The 19,442-nt window shown below is 52.1% G+C and overlaps 1 protein-coding gene across 1 annotated transcript in view; it reads left to right on the top strand.

Annotated features, from left to right (window-relative positions):
- Positions 1-8,306, top strand: part of UBN2 (ubinuclein 2) — a 69,798-nt gene extending 61,492 nt beyond the window's left edge. Inside the window, exon 17 of the mRNA XM_075558723.1 lies at positions 130-8,306. Within this exon, the coding sequence (XP_075414838.1) occupies positions 130-179 (50 nt within the window). The 3' untranslated portion in view covers positions 180-8,306. The remainder of the gene's footprint in view (positions 1-129) is intronic.
- The last annotated feature ends 11,136 nt before the right edge of the window (positions 8,307-19,442 follow it).

Genomic DNA, 19,442 nt, shown 5'->3' on the forward strand with positions numbered 1-19,442 from the left:
GTCTGTGTCTCAGCCTTCTCACCATGTGCTCATCCGCAATGAGGATGCAGGTGACCCCGCCACGTCCTCTATCAGAGCTGGCTGCTGTGCTGCTTGCCCCCCTCCCCATCCACCCTTTGTCTTTCTCAGATGGAGGCCAAAGTAAAGGAGACACTAAACTCCCGCGGAAATCTCAGTGACGTCCCTGCGAGCAGAGGGCAGGCGGCACTCGACTGGCTGGTGGGCGCTACGTGAAGGGGCTACTGCTGCTGCTGCTGTCGATGTTTACATTCTCCCGTCCCGGGCACTGTGGGGAGGAGGACACGCGCAGGCGGGCCTGGATGAGCGCCAGGTGCCGAAGGAAGAGCAGCCTCCCTCCGTGCAGTCTGCGTCCTCTGCCTCTCCAAAAGAGAGTCCCAGTTACCACACAGACTGGGTGGTCAACCCCACAGAAGCTCAAGTTTGCCTTTCCCAGGGGAGGAAGCAGAAAGGGAGAGGATGGGTGGGCTTGGATCTGGGCACTCCCAGGTGAACCCCGGGGCGAGGCCCATGTGTCACGAGTAGTGGTCCTGTCTGTGAGTGGACTGTGCAGCACATCTGCCACGTTAAACATTGGTGACACCCCCCCCCCCATCTGATCTCAGATGGCACTCCCCAGAAATCCTGTGCAGACTTGAAGCTTCTTCCCCGGGTGCTGCAGAACGGTGGGTGGGGGGCTCTCCAGGGGGCTCACTCAGCACAGTGTTGTGGTTACTGAGCCCCTCCGTGTCTGAGGTCAGACAAAACCTAGATGGCCCCTTCCTGCCAGGCTCCATCGCATCTGCCGCTCAGAACGGGCACGTCCCCCTTTCGTTCGGGTCAGGTGTGTGTCTGCTGGCGACTGGTCCGGAGCCACATCCTCAAGCTTCACACATGGTCGCATCTACACTTTCTCTTAAGAGACGGCGATCCTTTGCTTCAGGGCCGGGCTTGGGTGCTCTGAGCCCTCGCAGCCCAGCCCGCACCATTGATGGGGGCCCGCCCGCCTCCCTTGGGCCCCTCAGCACACAGCCGCGGCCGGTGCTCTCTGAGCGCTCGGCGCACTGCACACACTGCATCCGCAGTTTGAATCCTCAAGGTGGAATTCAAAGGGAGGAGTTACCGTAGGATGAAGAGATTATTTTTGTAACTGTCACAGTAGTTTGCTGTGCATTCGTGTGGCAGAAAGGTCGGCGCCGTTAGAAATCTCACAGCTTTACTGACGTTAGTGTGAACGTCAGCTCCGCGTCCTCTGGATGCACCGGGAGGGGCTTGTCGTTCTGTTCAAAGGTGTTTTATTTGATTGTTCACTTTGTCCTCCTCCTCCTCCTCTTCTCTCTAGTCCCTCCTTTTCTCTCTATTTAGACTTGGGGCAGGCGCTTTGCTGGGTCTGTGTATAATGACAGGCTAGCCCAAAAGCAGCAGAGAAAGGAACAAAGCCTGAGCAGCGTCCAGCGAGTCACAGCCACCTTCTCGTCACACATCACCCGCTGCCACTAAGTTTATTTAAATGGAAGTATGTATGTGATGCTTTTTTTCTGTTGTAAACAGATGTCCCAGGTAACTGGGACTGTGAATGAATTTCCACGGATCTGTTTGGATCTCTCTGCCTTTACTTTGCCTTCAAAGTCAAGTTGGCTGCTTCAGGGCAAAAGAGCTAGCAAATAACTGAAAACTTTAGTTCCAAGAACTTGTTACAGTTAAAGGAAGGGGTTATTTCAAAGGAATCGTGGCTATAATTTCTTGCTGCTAACAGTTTAGCTTACCAGTGAAACAAAGAGGTATGTGTGGCCGAGGGGCAGTGGGTTCCCGCCGAGAGCTTTGACTTGCATTGGGCGTGTGTCTGATGAAGGCTTTGGCGTTAGCTTGTTTTTAATTCTGGAAGCTTGCCAGTTCTTGGTTTGTTCCAGGGGAGTGGCCCTCCTGCCTGAATGTCTGTGCTAGTGTGACCGGAGCTCTTCTTCAGATACCAGGAGGGAGGTCAGGTCTTTCCTGAGCGCTCAATGTTAACCTGTCGGCCTGCTGATCACTGTGCGCACACACGCACACCCCTAGGTGGAGTGTGTGCATGCACATGTATATGTATATAGGTAAACAGAAATGCATTGTGGATTCAGATCTAGAAATGGTATTGATTTCTTAGCCCACCAATCCCGAATCATGCAGATCCCTACTAACTCCTTTCCTTATTGTTTAGGGAAAAACCCGATGAACTGTCCACCCGTCCTGCGCTCCACCCCCTCACCCCCCACCCCCCGTATTGTACTCGTCCCAGGTCTGGCTCTGAGAAGTCCACGGGAGTGGAGCTGATGTTTTTCTGTCTTAAGGTATTGTTGCCTGAAGAGCTTCTGCCTGGCCCGAGCCCTCCCAGCCTCTCCATCCCATCCACCCTGTCGCACCTCCTTGCGAGCATGACCCAGTGTGGTTGGGGCAGGCGCCAGTAGGAAATGCACACCTGTTCCTTTCTCCCTCACCATCGACACGCCGCGTCTGCTCATGGGCACCTCCCTCTGCTGGTTTCCTCACTGGAAAACACGCGGAAACTGGTTCACTATCGCACAGACTTGTGAGTCCCACTGTATTTTTGCACTTGAAAGTAAAAGTCCAGTCGTGTTCTTGAGTACGATGGTAGGTAGCTTCTAGCATTTTAAGGCCAGAGTGATGCGTGTCCTAGAAAGCATTAGCCCCGTCGGTGCCAGGAAGAGGCCCTGGGCACAGCCACTCCTGTCCCCAGTCTCGGGGTTCATGATGCAGGAAGATGAAGCCGTTTGTTCTCAACTGTCTGTGTTTCACATTGCCTTCGCCGTGGTAGCAGCTTTTACTGTGCATGCACATTACTCCTCAGTATTCATAAGCAATAATGGTCCTCGGCGCTGTCCCCAGAGACGCTGCCAGGCCACAGGCAGAGACTGTCGGGGGCCAGGTGCCAAGCCAAGCCCGTTCAGAGCCTCCAAAGTGAATGCAAGCAATAAGGCTCCGCACACATCGAAGCCGTTGCTCTCCCTGCCTCTGCCGCCGAGGGCTCTAACCAAGCCAGACCAGGAACATGGGGCCTGGCAAGAAGCTGACCCCCTAGACACAGGCTGGTCTCCCCTGAGGACGTCCTAGGGTCAAGTTAGCACATCCTTTTGTGAGTGCCACCCCGTCCATTGATACTGGGATCCGAGCAGCACTGTCCCCTCACAGACATCCCATCGGGCTTGTGGTAGCAGATTCGGAGGTGAAGAGCTTGTTTGAAGACTGCATTGGACGCCTGTTTGGAAACAATATACTGGAAATTATTTTAACCCAGGATATAGCTCACCCCACCCCCACCCAAAAAAGGGTGGAGGGGAAAAAACATCTTTTTTTGCTTTCACATGCAGAGTTAGGAAGGGCAGACGCCCTACTCTCCTCAGGCCGCCCCCTCCCCTCGATCCAGTTTGGGGACTTTATTTTAGAAGTGTACCACAGAGACACCGGACCGGCCCCTTCATTCTGGTCCGTGTCGGCTTTGCATTTCTGTGTTTAATTTTTGATTTTTTTCGTTGGAGGTAGAAGGACGAGGAAAACAAACCTGAGAAGGTCCCTGGGCTTCGGCGCTGCATCTCCCAATGTCCTGCTCCCAGGGGACACTTTGACTTCTGTTCTGCTAGTGTGGTGGGTTTTGTTGGCTTGCTAGACTTTTGTTTTAGCCGAGAGGGCTTTTGCTTTTGTAATGAAGCCGAAAACTAATAAGGATATGTTATGCAATTTAATTTTATAAAAGTTTGAGGGGAAAGTCCAACCCTTTGTAAGTCATTTCCTAGCTCTGGTAAATGCAGGCCTTTGTCTTAAGTGCCTTTTTCTTTCTTTGGCCCTCCTTTTGAAGTAGTTCTCAGATATCCCGAAGTCCAGGCCGATGAGTCAGGGATTCAGGAGGAAGCTGAATCTCAAGCTTGCCTGTGGTGCACTGTGGTGTCCTGCGCGCACGTGCGTGTGCTGTGTGGTGTGTATCTGTGTGTGAGGACAGGTCGCTGCTGCTGCTGTGTTTGCAGAGCTCCCGCGAGTTTCTTCCGTCGTGTAGTCCCTGCCTTCCCGGAGCCCGCCATCCTCTGCGCTTCAGGACCTGTTGGTGTGAGTGGGCAGGACGCTCGTACACAGATAGGCACATGTGTATAAAACGAGGGTCGCTGTGAGTCGGAATCGGCCTGAGTGGGCAGAGAGCAAGCCGCTTGTTACCAGAAAGTCACTCGAGTAGACTCCTTGACTGTTGGGGCTGTCACCCCGTCCTGTGGCCACCAAGGTTGCCCGCGTCCTCTAAGAGCAACCACTGCGAGAGCAGTGTCTGTTGTGCGTCCAGCTGGTTTGGGCACTGGGTTGGGCTGTGGTCAGGGCGACAGTGTGCAGGAAGCTGGCAGCGTGGTCATTCAAGGTGCCTCCGGCTTCCCTCCAGCAAGTACGGGTGCTGCTCAGGCCTGCTCCGAGCCTGTGAACAGTTAGCACAGAGGGAAGAGGACTGCGGCCCCTGAGAAGGCACCGACACTCAGCACATGGCTGTCTGCCAGGTGATCCCACCCTGACTGAGCCTGACTTCCGGCCCATACGTTTCTCCCGTGAGCAAAATACCCTGGCTCGGCATGCAAGAGTTCCTGGTTTCTTGTTGACAACAAGCACAGCAAGGGCGCCTGGAAGGAGCCAGCCATCCAGACCCAGTGCGAGTCCCTCTCAGGCCTAATCCTTGTCAGTAGCATTGACTTTGGGAAGAGGAAGCTGGTAGCCCCGAAGGAGGAAACAGAGCTCCTGGCGGTGACATCTGCTAGAGCTCGGTCACAGCCTCACTTGGACTTTGGGGCTCTCTGTGTCCCTCTAGAGCTCCATGCAACCCCATGCCTCAGGTTACCCATCAGAGCAGTGGCCATGAGTGTTCACCTACCTCCTGGGGATCTCAGAGACTTTACTATTTCAGAGTTTTTTAATAGATGCCCTATATAATTAAAAATAGCATTATCATCTTACAGAGAATAAAAATGTTTCCTTCGCCCTGAAGTTTTAAAAAGAGTCACTGGAATTTTGATTCAGAAACACATTTGTTGTTTATGCGAGTGCTGTGTGTGGTATGGTCCAGCGGATGTGGGTGAGGAAGCACCCCTGTGCTTGCGGGTTGACGGCTGGGCTGGTGTCCCCGTCTTGCCGGTGGCTTGTCTGGCACCCGTGCAACAGAAAGGCCGAGAGACTGTTTCTTGGAGGCCGTGGTGAGCCTGACATTTAGCTGCTGGCCTTTCCAGTTCCTCAGCCCGACCTCCTTAAACCCCTTTTCGGGATGGACCGCTGGCCCTCAGAAGAAGCGGGGCTCCCTGTGCTCCTGTGAGTCAGAGGTAGGCACTGCACGTGGTCTGGGCCACAGGTTTCCATCCTGATGGAGGCGGCGGGGGTGGCTGGGGACGGCCTCGTTCGTTGGTGCTGCGTGCGGAACGCCGGTCCTTGGGTGGGTGTTTCTGGCTTGCAGTGTGCGGTGCATTTCCGGGTTCGGAGGCAAGCAGGTGAATGACCGGCCAGCTCCCAGGCAGGTGCAGCTGGGCTTGAACTGGCCCAGTTCTTCTCTGGTGATAGTTGCTTTTGTCATTTTTAGGCCCTGGAGCGGGGAGGGGTTGTTTTTCCAGGTAAGGCCTTAGTTCATAGCCTCTCAATATCAACTATGCAGATAAACATAGTCTTTATTTTCCACTCGAATCTACATTTTCCTGGTTTGTTTTGTTTTTATTTTTAAGTAATAAATGTTAAGACTGCTACCCAAAGAAACAAAAAGCGTCAGGTTTTGTTGAATGTGTGTTTCACCAGAGAAAAGGGAAGAGAGGCAGAAGACAGAGCTGTTCCGCGTGTCTGTCCCAAAGTAGGAGCCTGTGGCCACGTGCTTATCTTTCGGGCTTCAGGGTAAGGCCGACGAGACTTTGGTTCCACAGTCCCGATGGCTGGGCTGTGAGGCCCCACCTTCTGAACCCCTTCCTCCCTCCCTGGAACACCTCCCCGGTACCCCCCTGGTATTGGCGGGTTCCAGGCTCTGCAGCTGGCATTTCTACAGCCTGTTGGCAGCCCCACGGGCAGGAACTTGGAATTCCCTTCAGGCTGCCTTGGAAGAAGTTCCGTTTTTCTCTCAGGCTCCAAAGCACCATTGGCCTGAAAAGTTGCCCCCCATGATTCCGTCTTTGTATTGGGAACTCCACCATCCCGTCTGGTGCGGTGTGGATGCAGACTGGAGACACTTGTCCCCGCAGTTGCCCATACGTGGCAGTCGGCTCGGAGGTCAGCTGTATCACTAAGGAGGCCTGTCTGCCCAGGGCTTGGCATCACAGGTGACGGGCAGTACTTTTCCTCCCCTCCTTTGTTGTCAAGGAGCGGGCTGGAGGCTGCAGTTGGGCGCTTCCTCTGGGTAGTGGGCGAAGTTGTTCCGTTAAAGCTCGACTGGGCTTTTGCATGGGGCACCACCTCACCATGTGTCCCTGGACCACCCTGATATCCAGAGCCCAGTCAGATAGACCTGTGACCCCTCATGCCCATCTTTGGTTCTCCGAAAACACTCCATGCCAACTGCACCCCGGTCTGGCTCCTCGTAACCTCATGCTCCTTTCTCTTCCTCGGGTTTCAAAACATTGCCCAGGGACTGCGCCATCTACCCACAGAGACCCCCTCAGCCTGTCCGTCCCCAGCTGTGTCCCAGCAGTCCCAGATGCACCCCTCCTTCCCGCCAGCCCCGCTAGCCATGGCTGTTTGCATGCCTGCACTACCAAGAGCCCCTGCCCCCGCCCCCAGTGAGGGCCACAGGCAGGAGGGTGGGGAGAGGGACACTGGGGAACAGGTTTCACATAAAAAACTCACTGCCGGCGAGTTGGTTCTGACCCAGCGTGGTAACCGCGGGGCCTGCTGAGCTACTGCCACGCCAGTCCAGCAGGTCTCAGAAAGCCGCAGGGGCAGTTCCAGTCTGTCCCGGAGGGGCGCTGTGACCGGTTCGTGGGAAATTTTGGCTAACTTTGTAAGTCACAGCGCTAGCCAAGGAGGTAGCAGTTGGAGGTCGGCAGCTGAGAACGACGGGAATGGTCATTCCGTTCAGGCCTGTGGGAGTCTCTAAGCTGGGGTGGCCCTGGTTTGGTCTGGAATGGGGGGTGTGGCTCCACGGTCCGTCCACTGTGGCCTCCAGGCAGAGAATACAGGCGCCCTTTGAAGACTGTCCTTGAGCTAGGATTTCACTCTGAAAATTTCACAAAAGCAAAAGGGTCGTTGATGGAAATCTGTGCATCTGGGGCTACATGTAGGCAGGAGGGAGGCCCTGTGCTCCCCTGTGCTGAGGGGCACCACGGAGGGGCTTGGGGGGCTCCTGCTGTCATCAGACCTGAGCGCAGCGGCTGATGTGGGTGTGAGGTCAGCATGGGTCCCAACCCTGGCCAGGCGGAGGTGGGACTTCAGGCACCCCCACCTTCCACAGCTGCTGCCTGCCCTGCTCCAGGCCAGGGGAGCAGCACCCACCTCTGCCCACACCCGCTGGCAGAGGTATGGTCCCACTTGCCCGAGGGGATATACTGTAATTTAAGAAAGTGTGTGACTTACTATTTTGGGATTTTTCTTTTTTCTCCTTTAAAAACTGGACCTGAACACAGGCTTTGAGTTGATGTTTGTAATAATCTCAGGACCTGAAAGATTGTAGCATTTAGTGTGTCTTAAAAATTATGTACTGTACCAGCCATGGGTTTTTGTAAATATACCTGTCTCCCTTTTTTGTATTATTTTAGTAAAAAAATAATAATAATAAATTTAAATAAAAGAGTGTTGAGGATCTATGGGTGGGCACGGGTGTGTGCATGGGTACGTGTGTGGCTCTCGGGGGTGAATTGGTGCTTGTGAAATTCCCAGCTCTGATGGAGCCGGAATGTGGACAGGCTGCTGCCACCCAAGGGCCCCTGCCCTGAGCCCAGGCCACTCCCTGGGGCCTGCTCAGCAGCCCGTCCAGTGCTGGGTGGGCCTGAGGCGCCTACAGCCAAGAGCCTTCTCTGGGAGTTGCTGTCCTCTATTTTTCAAGCAGTTAAATTTTTTAACCAAAAAAATTAAAATCAGATCTTCATTTTTTAAACCATGATGAATTTTGGAAATGAGAGGGAGGGCTGAGACATTCCCAGCCGGAGCCCAGGGGGTCCTCCCTCCCCGCAGGGCTCCTCTCCCTGGCAGCAGCCAGGGTCACACTCTGGGACTCCCTTTCAGCCCGTCTCAAGCCCGCACCCCATTAGCCTGCGTGGAGACGCTGCCGTCAGTAGCAGGTTGTTTCATGAGTGCTTCTTCTTTTGTATGTGTCCCGTGTTTGTCGTGTCAAATAAAGAGAAGTGTACATACGACTCTGTGTCTGCCGCATTACTGGTGACCTTAGCTGTGTCACATCCGTCCTCGATCTGTAAGAGCCTGTCACAACGCTGTGGTCCTTGGCTGGCTGGTTGGTGTGCGGGACAGAGCAGGAGAGCGATGGGACTGGGTGGTCTGGGAAGACAGTGGCTGGTCCTGAGCTGGGCTGGAGGCTCTGGACATCTGACGGGAAGAAACCGGACTGTAGGCGTATGCGTACGTTGGGGTTAGCGGAGAAGGCCTGGGTATGTGTGTGTCCCCCTGCCCCCCACGTGTGTATAGTGCTTCCAGGTCAGGATCAGCATGCAGGGTGGAACTTTTCCTGCAAGCATGTTTCTGTGCCCCAGTCTCTGGAGACAGGGCTCTCAGAAACTCATTTCTCCATGAAAAGAGCAGAAAGAGAGAACCTCAGAAAGCCCCTTGGGGTGGACGAGGGGCAGGACAGGCTATAAATACCCGCAGTTTATTGGAGAAGCAATTGTCTACACAGAAAGACATGCAGGACAAACAGCCAGAAATTGCAGGGGTGGTGGCCTGGGTGCCTCTCCTGCTTCGTCCTTTTCCTTGACTGTGTTTCCAGGACACTGCCACCGAGGTGCGGAGAAGACTTTCCAAGAGGCCTGGTCCTGGCCTGTAGGGACGGCATGGGCTTCACAGAAAGATTTAAATGTAAGGACAGCCTTGCTGAAGTGTGTCTTGGTGATAACCCCTTAATGCTGTATTGAAGGGACAAATTAAGTGGTCGGCTAGCCGTGTTTTCAGGAGCCCAGTGGATTAAGTGTTGTACAGTTTCCCCACCCGCTGCTTCGTGGAGAACGAGGTTGCAGTCGGTCGGTCTCCTTCAACCCAAAGGGCCAAGCTCTTCTCTCCTAGAGGTTGGAATAGACAGCACTGGGTTTGGTTGGGAGTGGTTGGTTTTTTTCCTCCAACATTTCAGCATCTTGTAACTATATAATATTAATATATTAAAGGTACCAGTGTTAATAAAATATTGGTAAACCCTATTAAAAATTACTCTTCATGTAAGCCTTCCCCATATGAGCATGATAAACACGAGAAACAGATGTTATTCTTCAAGTGCCTGATAGAGGCTCAGTCACAAGATAAAAACATTACCAGTTAACACATGAAAAACGTCCACTCAAAAAGGAACATGTTCATGCACATTAATACAGGGCGGACATTATGATGCCAAGGTGGCAAAAACAAAGCCACCATGAAATTTCACATGGAGCGCAGTTGGTCCTGTGGGTCAAGACAAATTTTACCTCTTCCTACCCTGTCACTCTTATTTTTAATTCTAGGAACTTTTGCTGAATGAAGACTGAGATTTGTGTACAAGAAATCCTTGTCGGTGATGTTGACAATACCAAGAAATGCAAATAGAGCAACCGTGTCCCACTCGTCGGAGAGGCCGCCGTACGACCTCCCCTTCGAGTGGTTACTCGAGGTTACTGCCGTGGAAAGTGCTTTTGGGGGGACACCATCTCAACCTCCTGTTGCTGGTCTCCATCCCGACGTGTCTGTCTGTGTCTTAAGACTTACACGTCCCCTTTAAAATTTTTTTTCTTTATTTTTTCCCCTTTAAATTTTAAAAAAGTTTTTTGTGTATTAAATTTCAAAAGTATTTTACTCTGGTGTCATTCTAGTGTTGTCAGATCCATACACAAACGCATGGAAAATAGAGTCCTGCCTTCAGGGCGGGCAACACACTTCAAAGTTACAGCAGCAATTAATTTGTCATTGAAAACCACAAAAAATGGTCATGGTTCTTTCCAAGCTGTTTTATTATTCTACATTAATGTAACGTTTTTAAAAATAGATGTGCTCTGGGAGTTGGGTTTTAAAACATAGAGCCACAGAGGAAGCAAGCAGATAAGCAGTTCTGTAGAGTTGAATGAGCATCAGAGGTCCAGAAAAGGTGGGTCTTCCCAGAAGGGCGTAGAGAAAAGAGGAGCATCTCTTAAACTTGGCCATCAGAGCCCAGCGCTGGCTGGAGCACATGGCTGTGGTTGGTTCAGGAGCGTGTCGGGGCAGCCAGCGAGAGAACAGGAAGCACATTGAACAAACAGCAGTCCGCTGTTTAATTTCTATAGACTTATTCTAAGGGGGGGGGATTGGATGTGTACAAGGACTTGTCCCTGCTGGTCATGAGTTGGAAGCAGACTAATAGAAGTTAGTATTTAAAATAACACTAAATGACCAAGATACCCATATTGTAAGTATCAATGTATGTAAAGTGTCGATAACTCAAACATTCTCCTGAACACACAGAAGGATGACCGGAGTGTTTTGTCTCATTTTCCATGTCCGCGAATGCAAATAACATGGGAAACTTACTTTTTCAAGAAACAAGCAGGTGGCCTTGGTGAAGAGTGGAGGACGGTGGAAGGCTCTCTGGTCTCCTCACCCAGATGAGGAAGATGAGAACCACTCTCACCCTGCTGGACCCCAAGTTGGATTTTTCTTGGTGAAAGACAATGAACGTGCTTGATGTGAATAACCAGAGAAATAAAGCCAAAAGAGTGCTGTTCTTTAAAAAAAAAATTGTCACTGAATAAAGACTTTATTGAGTGGTTTGTCCTTGCACTTGAAGAGCAAGGTGGGATCAAGCACAAGGCTGTCTCTTTATCACAGCCTCTGTGAGGAGCCCAGCTGCTGCTGGTAAGCGCTGGGCTGCGACGCACAGTTAGCAGTTTGAAACCAGCCGCCCACGCCAGGCAGCAGGATGAGGCTTTCTCCTCTGGAAACCCACGGAGGCAGTCGGCCCCACCCTGGAGAGGCCCTGCCAGTCCGAATTGACCACGTGGCTGTGAGTTTGGCTCTGATACAGTCTCTGTTAGGGCTCCCCAGGACAACCAGTGGGACAGCCGCCCCCACCCCAGAGCAGGCGTGTCTGCCTGGTGACATGGGTTTGGCATCCCACAGGACACCGGCATGCCAGACAAGTTCGCCTGTGGTGGAGTTTTTTCTGTGCCAGGACCTGGGGGCCGCTCCTGTTTCCACTATGAGCTCTGCCCTGATGACACCCCAGCACAGCACCCTGCCTTGTAGCAGGGGCTCTTTCCGTTCTTGCCTCAACCTTCCTCCCACTCCCTTGGTCCTCAGAGTCACGGAGGTGAGTGAGGCCACGGCCTTTCCCTGATGGGGGCTGTGTTTTGAGTCCGTGTTTTTCACAGGCAGACCCGCCTACCAACACGTCTCACGTCAGCGAAGACTTGGTGGTTTACGTGGCCTCTTCAACTGTTGACAAAATTATTTCTGATTTGAAGAAAAAAGCCCTCTCTCTCAGAAACCTCTTCCTCTTCATTTCCGGCTGCCACCTGGGGTCAGACAGGATGAGGCCTTGTTTGACCCTGGCCAGGGGTAAACCTGAGAAGCAGACATCAGCTGCTGCAGGTCTCAGAGGGTGGCAGCCACACTGACTTTTAAAATCTGCCCTTTGCTCTTTGTTCCACATATTTAAAGTTCTGGGGTGACTGACTATACATCAGCTAAGAGTCTTTCTGTAGGTGTCAGAAGCTCCACTGACTAGAGAAAAAAGTACTATTTTGGGTTCAATCACAGCCCTGGTGAGGGTCTCTCCAGGGACTCAAACAATGCCCCCAAGGTCTAGGTCTCTGTCGGGCCACTGGAAGTATTCTCTTGGCACAGGGAGGCCCCCCGCCGCCGCCACCCCCACCCAGGTATGTCTGGGCTATCGTTTGATAGCCACATGACCTTTGCAGATCTGACCACGTGTACCTGTGCGCGCGCCATGCTGTGATTCAGCGGTGTCTCCCTACAAACACCAAGCTCCTGCCCTCCCATCAGCACCCACTCTGGTTGAATGAGTGCCCCTCATTAGGCAGGCATGCACCTAAAATACTCAGCCGTGTTAGCCCTGGGGGTGGGGGCGGCATGGTGCAGGGAGGCTCCCCCAGGTCTTGCACCATCACCCCCGGGGTTCCGTCTATTGTTGCAACCACCATGTCCAGCCTCCTTGAGGGGCTTTTTGTTGTTTGGGTTTTTTTGTTGACATTTTACCAAGCAAGATGCTTACAAACTGCCATTTTCTCACATGGCGCTAAGTCACTTCTTACTGATCAGGACTGCAGAGCGCACACCCACCACATCACACCTTTCCTTCCCAACCCTGCGGGGCCTACCCCACTGGTCCCTGACCACCCCGAACGAACCAGGCCCAAATTGGTCTTCCTGGCTGCAGATTGCCTGTCCCTCCCCTGTGCTCTTCGCTCCCTTGTCTTCTGTCTGCCTTCTCTTCAGGTTGTGTGGATTCACTCAGCCGTTTCATCCGGCAGTTCTAACGGTGCTTACGGAATCGTTGAGTAAACAGAAATCCTTGTCAGTGGTTGAAGCTTTTTCCCTTACATTTGGGTTTGCAGGTGCTTATTCTTGAAAACCCTCCCTGCCCCTGGGTAGCAAGGATCTCTGGTTTCTTCTGCTGTCAGTCTAGCCCCTCCTCCCTTGGTTATCATCCACCTCCTCTTCCTCCTCCTCCTCCTCCCTTGGTTATGGTCCACCTCTGACTCCATCATGTGAGGCCGGCTGCCACTTCTTTTTCTCTAGATGGTGAGCCAGTTTCTCGGCACCAGTTAGCTGACCGGAACTCCTCCCACTAGTTCCAGTTTTACTTATATCTCTGTCCAGCCCTCATTTGACCACGGATCTACTCCTGAGCTCTCTGTTGTGTCCCACTGCTCCAGCCACATATTCCTTTCCCAATATCAAGGAGCCCCATTGGTGTCGAGGTTACAGATTGGGCTGCCAGCCTCAAGGTCAGCAGTTTGAAGCCACCAGCCGCCCGTGAGAGAAAGACTAGGCTTTCTACCCCTCGAAAGAGTTACAGCCTCAGAAACTCAGGCAGTTCCGTCCTGTCCTACAGGGTCACTGGGTCAGAATGGAACAGACAGTGAAGAAGGAATTGGCTGTCCACTTCAGAAGAAGTAGCCGCTGGAAACCTTACAGCTTCAAGCAACCGTCAGCTACGAAGGCCAAATGAATGGGAGCAGGACACTGTTAGGGAAGATTCAGGAGGATGGGCCCCTCGGGGCTGAAGACACCCAAAAGTGACTGAGGAGGAACTGGTGCCTAGGAGTGGAGTCGACCTGGGTGGACAGTCAGTCAGGCAGCGCTTGTGGGAGTGGAGACTTCGAGATCTTCATTTGTTGGTGGGGCAAGAGCCTAGAGAGAGACCTGCAAAAGTCTGCTAATGAAAAATAAAAATCTAACCATGATGCAACTTGGGATGTGCAAAGTATGAGTCTAGGAAAATTGAAAACGGTCAGAAGTGAAATGAAGTGTATCAAGGTCAGCAGCCTAGACATTAGTGAGCTGGAATGAACTGGTAATGAATCAGACAGGCCCAGGCACTTTCTAAAACCGATTGTGGCAATGATTGTACAACTCTTCCCGATAGGATCTGACCGGTCTTGGCACAACAGACTCCATTTTGTGTCCTGCACCTCCATCTTAGCTCTTAAGACTGACCCCTAACCGACCTCCCCTCCCCTGCTCACCCCCGAATTCCAGGAACCAGCTCGTCCCAAAGCCATAATGTTTTCTGAAGATATGGTCACTCCACCTGTCCCTAACATATAGATAAGATTAATGACCTCCCTTCTGAAGCCCCTGTGTGTGCAGACCCTCCCCAGCTGTGCCTGCCAGCAGTGGGCATAAAAACGCCACCAGAATTTTTTCCCGGCACACCTTCAAAAGCTCAATATCCTGAGTTGCTGAACCCGCCCGCAAGCTTCTTAATAAAGCCTGCTTCTAAAACTCCGTTAATTGGGTCTTTGATTCTGTTTTCGCGTCCAAATAAACCTTATGTTTTGGAGCAGAAAACCCGGGATTGGCGTGTGGCTCCCCCTTCCTTTGGGGGTCCCCTGAGAGCCCCCTGTCTCCCCCAAATCTCCAGGACCTTTAGGCATGGCGCCCGGAATAGGCGTGTGGCTCCCCCCTCCTTTGGGAGTCCCCTAAGAGCCCCCCTATCTCCTTGCCTTCCGTACTTGGACACATTCAAAACCAGTCTATGGCTGCCTGGTGAGTCTCTCTCTCTCTCTCTCTCTCTCTCTCCCACACTTCCTCTCTCTGTCTCCCTCTTACCCCCTCCTGCCTGGTCCCCCTCACCAAGAAAGCCGAAACCTTGTCTCTGCTCACTCCCTTTCCCTCTTTCCGTGTGGCCTTTTGCCTAATACGCTGGCATTCACTTTTGAGGGTCCCACCTCTGACGGGACTGTTGGCAATAGGCCTCACGGCAGCTGCCCCCTCAGACTGGACTAACTCTCAGAGGGTTAGCCTAAAGCTGTTTGACCTGGCTGTGTGTTTCCTAGTCACACTTCTGCAGTGTCTGTAAGCTGAATCTCTTTGTCGTCTCCTCCCTCTGACTCTCACCATGGGTGCCGGGCAGTCCAAAATTGACCCATTGACTCCACTGGGCTGTCTCTTAAAAAACTTCTCTAGCCTGGGGTATACTCAGACCTTGCGAAAGAAAAGACTTGTTTTTCTCTCCCAAGTTACCTGGCCCCGGTACCAGCTTAACAACCAGGCACATTGGCCTCCAACTGGCACTTTTGATTTAAATGTCCACAGGACCTGGACAATTTCTGTAGGAGGACTGGCAAGGATTCTGAAGTCCCCTATGTGCAGGCTTTTGGGACTTGTGTTCCCGCCCTGACCTCTGTAGCCATTGTTCCACCCGCCAAATACTGTTAGCGCAATCCCCTTAGCAGAAGGAACCTGCCATTCAAACCCCTGAATAGCCAGTGGAGCCCCTCAGCACGCAGCTCCCGCCGCCCTATCAGTCTGCCCTACCCATGCCATCCGATCACCCGCCCCATAGCTCTCCCCTGTCTTCACAGGTTGCCTCTCACACCTGCTCCCACAGCCCTCCTGCTGCCCTTTGTCTGTTAGGAGAGGTTGCAGGCATAGGTCCTTACAGGACCTGTCACAGATAGAGGCCCGCCTGGACTCTTTCTCGGCAGACCGCTCTAAGTTTATTAAAGAATTTACCTACATTTCCCAAACGTATGATTTAACCTGGCATGACATCCAAGTGATCCTTGCTTCCACCCTCGCCTCCGAGAAACGTGCGCGGGTATCCGATGCTGGCCGCCAGCTAGCAGACAAAGACCACGCTATCGACCCAAATGTCCCCTTGGGGACGCATGCCATCCCACTAGAGGACCCCGGTTGGAATTACCAGCCCAGCTGGGGGTCTGACCTTCCTCATAGAAACCTCATGCTCAGGTACCTCATTAGAGGTCTGGAAACAGTCTCCAACAAGGTTGTCAACTATGACAAACTGAGAGAAGTTACTCAAAAGGCAGATGAGAACCCTGCTCTTTTTCTTACCCGCCTCCAGGAGGCACTCACAAAGTACACTCGTTTGGACCCAGGGTCTAAAAGCGGGGCCTCTATCTTGGCCTCTCACTTCATCTCTCAGTCAGCCCCTGACATCAGAAAGAAGCTGAAAAAGGCTGAGGAGGGCCCTGAAACCCCTATACAGGATCTGGTAAAAATGGCATTTAAAGTTTTCAATGCTCGGGAGGAGACGGCTGAGGCCACTCGCCAGGCAAGGGTCCAACAGGTGGTTAGCCTCCATTCCCAAGTCCTGGTAGCAGCCCTAAGGTCGCCAGGTAATCCTGTCCATCACCGCACTCCCCAGGGGAGCCAGCGCCTACCTCCAGGAGCCTGCTTCAAATGTGGCCGTGACGGCTACTGGGCAAAAGTTTGCCCCAATCCCAAGTCTCCTAACAAACCATGCCTGCTGTGCAAATGGCCAGGCCACTGGAAGTCGGACTGCCCGACCCTGGCTCTGCCCCCAGCTCCCAAAGCTGAGGCGCCGAGATCCAGGAAACTCCAGACACAGAGCTGCAAGGTATGGAGCTGCTGGGATTTATGGACTGAGGAGGCCCTGGCTCCTCCACTCCTGTAACCCTCACCAAGTCCAGGGTCATGCGCCAGGTAGCAGGTACGGGGGTGGGGTAGGGGGGGCTACCTATTCTGTGATCCCCTCTCACTTGGCCCCTACCTTTCCTTCCCAGATCTCTGTTGTGGGGATTGATGGGTCCCCCTCAGCCCCCAGGCACCCCCTCCCCGTGTTTTGCACATTCGACAAAACTCCATTTTCACACTCCTTTTTAGTTCTCCCCTCGTGCCCTGCTCCGTTCCTGGGAAGGGATATTTTAACCAGGTTACATGCTACTATCTCCTTCTCCAGCAACGCTCTCCCCTTATCGCCCTCTTAAGGCAAGCCCCTCCACAACCTCATCCCCACCCCCAATTTCCAATTTCAAAAACCCACGGACTAGGCCTAAGGTTACTTTTATTGCAAACCAAACTGGAATTGTTAGGCAGACCCAAGCAGAAATAAGGAAGGAGTTAAACCAAATGTTCTGCTTCAGTGCCCTGCAGCTTGTTGGAGAAACCACAGCTTCAGCAGATAGCTGCCTTTTACTCTTCAGTGTTAGCTATAAAAAAAAGTTGGGGGGAGGAATTATAGAGAATCACTAAGTTTTAACTGAAGTGTATTGGTGACTCTCTTAAGACACTGTGTCTTTATGTTTTCCCAAGTTCAGAGATGCAATGAGTAAACGGAGAATACAACTGCCCTTGTTAAAATTAAATCTGTCCCAAGGAATTGTTTGTGCTTAGAGCAATTTTATCAGGATGCTATTGTTACACTATGCAAGCTATGTCCCCTCGCCTCATTCATATATAAAACTGTACTTTGGAAATAAAATTGGCCCTTGGATCATCAATCCACTGGGCACTCTTTTTCTTCAGGTCGCCACTTCCCTTAGCATTGAGTGAAAACTCCACGCTGCATACCACCCACAATCCTCAGGCAAAGTGGAAAAAGCCCATCATAGACAGATTACTGAAACAAGGTCTGCTCACCCCTGTAAACTCACCATGTAACACCTCTGTTTTGCCAGTACAGAAACCTAATGGACAATACTGCCTCGTGCAGAATTTCCGCTTAATCAATGCTGCAGTGGTCCCCATCACCCCTGTGGTCCTTAACCCCTACACTCCCCTTTCCCAAATCCCTGCCAGCACTGCCCACTTTACCTTCCTGCATCTCAAAATGCTTTCTTTACTATTCCTATCCACCCAGACTCCCAGTTCCTATTTGCACTCACGTGGCATAATCCTGTTACTGACTTAGCCCAACAACTTTCCCGCTCCTAGCTCAGTATGCTTTTATCTCCCACTTACACTCCAAAACACCCAGTATTGCTCTCTTCCTGAACGAAAGGGGATGGATTGAAGCCTTTCCCACCTCCTCTGAGAGTGCAAGCATAGTCGCCACTCACCTTCTTCAAAACACCATTCCTCGTTTTGGCCAGCCTGCTTCAATTCAGTCGGACAACGGCCCAGTCTTCATATCTAAGCAGTTAGCGCCTCACTAGGCATCTGCTGGAAACTCCACGCGGCCTACACCCCCAGTCTTCTGGTGAGGTGGAGCGAGCTAACGGTCTCATAAAACAACAGCTCACCATACTCTCTCTAGAACTGCAACTTTCTTGGCCTCAACTATTACCCTTTGCTCTTACTCGCCTTCGCACGGCCCCTCGGGAGCCGTTCAGCCTCAGTCCTTTTGAAATACTCTACGGACGACCTTTCCTTTTCTCGCCTCTGCCTACAACTGATTGCCCTCCACTAGCTTTGTACCTTCCATACTTGTCCTTGCTCCGCAACCTTCTTAGACATTCAACCAGAAAACACTCAAGTGCCCTTCTTCTACTCCAGTGCATCTGCACAGACATGTAATGTCACCCAAATCCCCTCCAGACCACTAACAGCCCCAGAAGAACTTTTCTCTTGGTGCAACTATACACTCACTAAGCATTTGAACATCAGTTCCACCTCTACCCTTTGTGCCTGCCCGTCACTCTGGTTCAGCAGCTCACTATATACACTCCGGCTGAGTTCCAGGACAAATACATCCAGGTATACAGTCGCCGTACTAAAGGAGCAGTTTTTCTCCTGATAGCAGTGGACATCTCCTTAGCCTCAGCAGCAGGTGCAGTAGGACTCAGCGGCGGGACCCTTGGACACTATCATCACAGCAGACAAGTTATCCACACGCTTCCAGCTGGCAGTCGATGCCTCTGCCAAGTCTCTAGCCTCCCTGCAGAAACAAATAACCTCTGTTGCCCAAGTAGTTGCCTTGCAGGATCACTGCGCTTTAAACCTCATCACAGCTGAAAAAAGGGAAACCCGCCTCCTTCCTCCAGGAGGAATGCTGTTATTATATCAATGAGTTGGGAATTGTGGAAACTAGAGTCCAGACCCTCAACAAGCTAAACCGTGAGCTGCAAAACACCACATTCAGAACAGACAGATCCTCTTCCTGGTAGAACTCTTCTCCGTACTCCTTCCTAGCCCCCATACTAGGACCCATCATTTTAGTAATAATTTTGCTCTTAATTTCTCCTTGTCTCATCCAGCTCAGCTCCTGCAGAGTTGACTCTGAAATCACCCGTATAACAGTTCACCAGATGATGCTACAGCAATACCAACCTCTCCACCCTGTGCCAGGCCGGAACTCCCAGTACTCTGCCTGAAGAACCCCTCCCCCTGGTCTTCGCCCACTACCCGCAGGAAGCAGTTACAGAAATGGACTAATTTCGTCCCTTTTCCCAATAGGGCAGAGTCTTAAATGACCGGTCTTGGCACAACAGACTCCATTTTGAGTCCTACACCTCCATCTTAGCTCTCAAGACTGACCCCTAACTGACCTCCCCTCCCCTGCTCAACCCCAAATTCTGGGAACCAGCTTGGCCCAATGCCAGAATGTTTTCTGAAAATATGGTCACTCCACCCGTCCCTGACATATAGATAATAAGATTAACTACCTTCTCCTTTCTGAAGCACCTGTGTGCTCATAGCCTCCCAGCTTTGATCCTTCCCAGCTGTGCCTGCCAGCAGTGGGCATAAAAACGCCGCCAGAATTTTTTCCCCCCGGCGCAGCTTCAATAGCTTAATACCCTGAGTTGCTGAACCCGCCCACAAGCTTCTCAATAAAGCCTGCTTCTAAAACTCCGTTAATTGGGTCTTTGATTCTGTTTTTGTGTCCAAATAGACCTTATAGG

Source organism: Tenrec ecaudatus, chromosome 9 (assembly GCF_050624435.1).
Source record: "Tenrec ecaudatus isolate mTenEca1 chromosome 9, mTenEca1.hap1, whole genome shotgun sequence".
Classification (NCBI taxonomy): domain Eukaryota; kingdom Metazoa; phylum Chordata; class Mammalia; order Afrosoricida; family Tenrecidae; genus Tenrec; species Tenrec ecaudatus.